Source organism: Aulonocara sp. 'chitande type north' Nkhata Bay, linkage group LG2 (genome assembly GCF_057382095.1).
Source record: "Aulonocara sp. 'chitande type north' Nkhata Bay isolate Kocher_YH1m ecotype deep benthic linkage group LG2, A_spYH_male_GT1.1, whole genome shotgun sequence".
Taxonomy (NCBI): domain Eukaryota; kingdom Metazoa; phylum Chordata; class Actinopteri; order Cichliformes; family Cichlidae; genus Aulonocara; species Aulonocara sp. 'chitande type north' Nkhata Bay.
The window spans coordinates 29,878,244-29,884,380 of record NC_141345.1 but is presented as its reverse complement, the minus strand read 5'-3'; the positions used below and the strand labels follow the sequence as shown (position 1 = coordinate 29,884,380).

Here is a 6,137-nt window from a genome sequence, read left to right as displayed (position 1 = left end):
TTACCTGCCTGTTGTTCACAGTGTATTGGGAAAGGTTTAACTGTTCCATGCAGGTTCAGAAACATTTTTGTCATTGTTTTAACAAACAACTTTTCTGCTGTATATTTATATTTATTTACAAAACAAATTACCTTTCTGTACCTTTTTAATCTGAGAAATGTGCTTTGAACATAAATATTTTATACTGATGAATCGAATCGAATGCCTGCTATAGGACCAGTCAAAGGATTTTCAAAAGTGACTCCATGAATTTAAAAGAGCCATTATAATTTTAAAACTAGCCAATTTAAAGTCTCCAATTAGTATTCTAGAAACATTTTAAAATCGATATCACTATTTTTCCTACATTACAGAAACCTTGTTACTTGACTCGAAGGTTCAATATCTACAGCTTGTCCACGTCCGATTTAATATCAACAATTTCATCTTCAATTAATTTGCTATGTAATTCCATAAGAACTTCTCCATGTGTCCAGTTTTTACACAGGACTTCAAAAATCATCTGTCGAGGTTTGTGAACTTCTCTAAGGGGATTTTGGCAAATTCATCCTTGGTTTTAGCCCAGATTCTGTTGGTAAGCCTGTTGCAGATGACTGCAACTCTTTCCTGAGTGAAGAACGTGCCGAAACATTTTCCAATCCGCATAACTAGTTTTTCTACACAGATTTCCACCAATATATTTATGTTTCTTGTGTCAACTTATCAATATCTGTTACTAAAAATTACTGTCTTTCATCTGTAATAAAATGATCAGTGTGGCTGCTCTACCAGGTGTAACAATTAGGTTAAACATCCAGGCATCCATGAAAACGGAATTTATTAAACTTAATGGAGTTAGCAGGAAGTTAGCTCGCTAGTTTTTATCTAAATATAATATAGCCTGTCCTGACTGAGAGATTTCTGAAACAAATTAAAACGTACAGCTCTGCTATCACTTCCGACATAAATGAAGACAAGAAAGTAAACAGCACTGACGTTTGTAGGGTTACTGAAGTTTGGCTAGCTGATGTGCTACGTGATCGCTAGCGACACAGCTATGTTAGCATAATATAAACAGTGAAGGTCGAGGATGAACGCTAACTTTATTCCACTCGATAAAAGTTGCCGTGAGGATTCTTGATGGTCAGGGTCAAATGCAATCGCATGGCAGGATGCTGTAAACGGACCAAACTTAAGTCAGGAGAACAACTGAGATAATTCATCCACTGAGCTTTAAAATGAATAGCGGTAATAAAAACAGAGAGGGCGACAGTGATCACTGACTGTTTTAGGGGCTTTTTGAGAATAAAAAGAACCAGATACAAAGCATTAAAACTTGTTAAAAACACAAAAGCCTTATTTAACGCAGGGTACTTTGGAAGCAGGATTCATCACGTCATCAATTAAAGACCGGATAGTAATAGTAGCAGTTACTGTTACTATAGTTACATTATACTGTTAGTGCAATTACATTAGTATCTGCTACTGCTACCACACTTGAAGTGTTGGTCCTTGGTGTGGATTAAGTCTGATGATTCAAAATAAATTGCAGTTCAAACTTTCATCTTCTGTCATCTTCTTAATTAAAATAGTTGCAAATATCAACATTTCTTCTCTATAGTGTCCAGATGTTTATAAATCCAGTGGACCAGATTGGTGTCAGAACCTAAACCACATAACCACATACTGGGCAGTTCTAGCATCACAGAATACTTCAAATACAAGAGTCATATATTAACATGTTGATGTGCACTAACTAATAACACATTTGATATATTTCCATCTATATAAGTATGAGTTCAGAGTGCCCTCCGACCTACTATATCTTCTATATAAAAGTAAACCCCACAGTAATCACATTACTGCTGTAATGTGTAATCAAGCTAAGACGTTTTTAAATGTTAGGCTCCTGTTCCAAAAACCAACAAAGTGGGATTTTCATGGAAGTGAGCAAGTCATACTCTTTAACAGAATAGGATTAGGGCCACTGGGGAAAAAAAGTGCGCACATCAAAATAAATCTGAGGAAAAAGTCAGAATTCAGAGAAAAATAAGTCAGAATTCTGACTTTTTTCTTATAATTCTGACTTTTTTTCTCAGAATTCAGACTTTTTCCTCAGAATTATTTTTTTCAGAATTCTGAGAAAAAAGTCAGAATTCTGACTTTAATCTCAGAATTCTGACTTTTTTTTCTTAGAATTCTGACTTTTTCCTCAGAATTTTTTTTTCTCAGAATTCTGAGAAAAAAGTCAGAATTCTGAGAAAAAAAATCAGAATTCTGACTTTGATCTCAGAATTCTGGAAAAGAAGAAAAAAAAAAGATGTGCCCATTTTTTTTTCCATTGGCCCTAATCTTCTTCGGTACAACCCTTTACTTTAAAACACAAGTAATACTTCATTTACCCCCTCAAGAACATTTATATTACTGTGTGTGTGCCCCCTTCATGATTTTAGCTTTTTGCATATTTGTCACCCTGATCATTTCACTGTAACATCTCAGTTGAGGTAAAAAAAATAATAATAATTAAGAAAAAAATGGAGCGAAAATGGCATCCAAGGGAGAGTTCAGGGAGAAAACCACTGCTGAGTATAAACAGGACAAACGCTCATCTCACATTTTTTGAAATGCTTCTGCATGATCCCCAAGACTTTGAGGAAAATATTCTGTAGACTGTTTGGATAGACAAAAGTGGAACTATTTTGAATCCCATTACATCACACTAACAACATTTCACATTTCAAACATGGTGGTGGCAGTGTGATGGTACCCAGGAGCCATAAATTCTGCTCTCTACTAAAATCCATCCATCAGTTCCTGTCCTGAAGCTCAAGCACACTGAGGTTAAGCAGCAGGACAAAGATCAGAAACACAGCAGGAAGTCCACCTCTGGATGGCTCAGAAAAACAAAATGAAGGCATTAGAGTGGCTGAGTCAAAGTCCAGATTGACTCAGCCAAGATGCCAAGATGCCTTGGTGTGACTTTAAACAGGTCTGTCATGCTGGAAAACCCTTCAATGTGTATGAAATGAAAACAATTCTGCAAAGAATAGTGGGCTAAAATTCCTCCACAGCAATATGAAAGACTTATATTGTCAGTTATCAGAAAACCCAATTGCAGTTCTTGCTGCCAAAGGTGGTGGAAAATTTTAAAAAAGATCTGTCTGCTGAGTTAATGGTAAAAATCTATGCTCTAAATTTTGCTATTTTCCTTTATTATGGCCTGAATTGAATGAGTTGATTGATCTCTCGTTTGCTCAAGAAAAGAGATCTGCTGATGCGCAAAATTAATTTGAAATTAACTAGGTGTGAGGTGTATATTTACATAAATAAAAATAGAAAACAGCAGCTGACTGGACAAAACCTGCCAAAATATAAAATAAATACAAAAATATATTCATACCAATTAAAATGTACAGTAAGTGCCATTAAATGCACAAAATGTAACAACTAAAGAATCATTAATTATATAATGTGACATAACTGTTTTATTGTAAATTAATTTAGATTGGATCCTCTGTTTGTCTACACATATTTATGTATTTATTTAGTTGTTTATTTAGGTGTACAATGATCCTCACTGTAAATGACACTTTTTTTCTTGTAAATTATAATGTTACTCTTGGATTTTTGTTTTTTCCCTGTTTATTTAATTGTTTGTTGATACAATTGGGACTTCACTGTTTAGCCTTTTTTCTCAGACGTATCCCTATTTTTTTCTCTTGTCTTTCAATCTACTGTCATATCAAAGTATCTGAAGAATAAAATAACACTATAATGATGTATGATTTTGTTCTCAATTTATAATCACTTTGAGATGTTAAATAACATATTTAATAAAGAGACATGTTAAAAATTAGGTAAAGATCAGTCAGACCTGGTAACAATGGTTTGGGTCACACATGTTTTTGGTTTTTATTTTGTTTTGTTTTGTTTTCTAAATCTACCAACAAATTACTGGCATGTTTGCCAGCATGTTGTAATACCTCCTGACTGACAGAGGGCGCTGTTGGATGTTTCCTGCGTGTGATACTGGGGGGGGGTTCCGGTGGAAAACAACAACAACCTGTTAGAGGAGTTAACGCTGAAGAATAGGCGGCAGCATGTTTTCTACCGTGAAGGAAAGGGTTGGGGAGGTGCTGTTACCGGGGGACGAGTTCTCCTTCGAGGCCGAAGAGAACATTTCTCTGACGGCGCCGGTGAAGTCGGAGAAGGTGATGTGCGGTCCGGGCCTGCGGCGCTGCGGTGACCGGCTAGTGGTATGTAAGAGCGGCGTGCTGCGACACAAGGAGCCCAACGTGTTCTGGATCGATTCCCAACAGAGAAGGGTGAGAGAAATATTAGTAAGATAACGCCAGTGTGAGTTTCTGATAACCTAATTCATCGATAGGGGCTGGTTTTCTGCTCTCTGGATGCTAATTTATCTCAGAAACCTGGAAGTGTGAAACGTGTGTTTCTCTCAGTGTTCAAGTATAACCCCGAATTAATCACAGCACCAAGCAGACCTCCGTAAACCAGTGCGTGCTGGGAGCTGATTATGTCTCTCTTTATCCTCAGTATGTCCCAGCTAAAGGAGAGAGCATCATCGGGATCGTCACCGCCAAATCTGGAGATGTCTTCAAGGTGGACTTCGGAGGGAGTGAGCAGGCATCTCTGTCCTACCTGGCATTCGAAGGAGCGACCAAGAGGAACAGACCCAACGTCCAGGTATCCAAAATCAGACTGGAGTTTGGTGTGCAGGGAACTCTAAAGGTAATCCACCTTTAGGTTAAAGAGAGCCACTGTAATGATTCCCCCTCTCTCCTCCCTGTGTGTTTGTGTGTCACCTGTACAGATGGGCGACCTGGTGTTTGCTCAGTTCCTCATAGCCAATAAGGACATGGAACCAGAGCTGGTGTGTATTGACAGCTCAGGACGAGCTAATGGGATGGGAGTGTTTGGAACAGGAGGTCTGCTATTCAGAGTCTCTCTTGGTCTTGTCAGAAGGTAACTGACACATGGCACCCTCTGCAGCTAACATGACACCAGCATTTGTGTCTGTGGTCTTTTTAACTCAGGCTAAACATTACTTTCCCCCCCTCAGGCTGCTGGCACCCCAAAGCAACATCCGCTCAGACCTTGAGCACCTCTTCCCGTGTGAGCTTGTGGTCGGGATGAACGGACGCATTTGGGTCAAATCAGCCAGCGTGCAGCAGACGCTGATCATCGCAAACCTGTTGCAGAGTGCCGAAACCATGACGGCCCAGCAGAGACAGCAGCTGTTCAGGAAGGTCCAGCAGGGGGCGTTCTAGACGACTTCTTGACTCCAGGACACCGACTGAACCAGCAGAGCCCACACTGTAGACCACTTCAGACCTGAGTCCAGGTGTAATGCTGCAGTGATGTCACTCCTGGGCTCTGTGACATTACACTGAGCATGGCTACAGCTGTTCAGTGTTTAAAGGATCATTACATGTTTTCACATGGAGCTCCAGTCTGAACGTTTTTGAAAAGCAGCTGTCAAAGAACCTGCCCACTCAAAAACCACAAACATGACAGACTCAAGATGAAAATAAATAAAACTAGATGAGGGTGAGGGGGGAATATTTAAAAAAAAAAAAAAAAGTAATGTCAAAATTATAAATGTTCAGAGAAGTTGAGGATTGACCAAAGAGCGGCTCCTTCCTACAATCCTGGAGCAGTTTGGTGACAGTCTGTGCCTTTTTCACCACATCACAAGGTAAAGTGATCCCTCAGAGATCTGCATATTAATATCTCAGATCCAGGACCAGAAAATTCCACTATTAATGAGATTGAGAATCTGTGATCAACTGGAGTGCTGATGAGGCAGGAATGGATCTAGAGCACATTACGGAGATCTGTAGAGGTTACAAAGAAGGGTCAACACTGTAAATACTAACCCTGTGCATACATTTGATTTATTTGCCAATAAAAGCCTTTAAAATGTATAAATTGCTTTGTTCTCTATGAGATGGAGACATTTAAAAAAGCTGAAGCACACATTTCTGACACTGTCAAAACCTTTAGCCATGATTATTTTCTTTTTTTTAATCGGCTCCAAGTCCAACATGAACAGCTTGGCTTCCTGATGGCAGACACAGCAGCAGCATAACTGGAGACACTGCGTGATAAAATTTGTATTTTCATGATTCCTTTAGATT

The 6,137-nt window shown here is 38.8% G+C and overlaps 1 protein-coding gene across 1 annotated transcript; it reads left to right on the top strand.

Moving 5' to 3' along the window:
• The first annotated feature begins 4,017 nt into the window (after window positions 1–4,017).
• exosc3 (exosome component 3) lies at window positions 4,018–5,928 on the top strand. Its single transcript, XM_086264077.1, has 4 exons — window positions 4,018–4,304; window positions 4,534–4,683; window positions 4,811–4,962; window positions 5,060–5,928. The coding sequence occupies exons 1-4, from the start codon at window positions 4,080–4,082 to the stop codon at window positions 5,265–5,267; spliced, it is 735 nt and encodes a 244-aa protein (XP_086120203.1). The 5' UTR covers window positions 4,018–4,079; the 3' UTR covers window positions 5,268–5,928.
• Window positions 5,929–6,137: the final 209 nt, after the last annotated feature.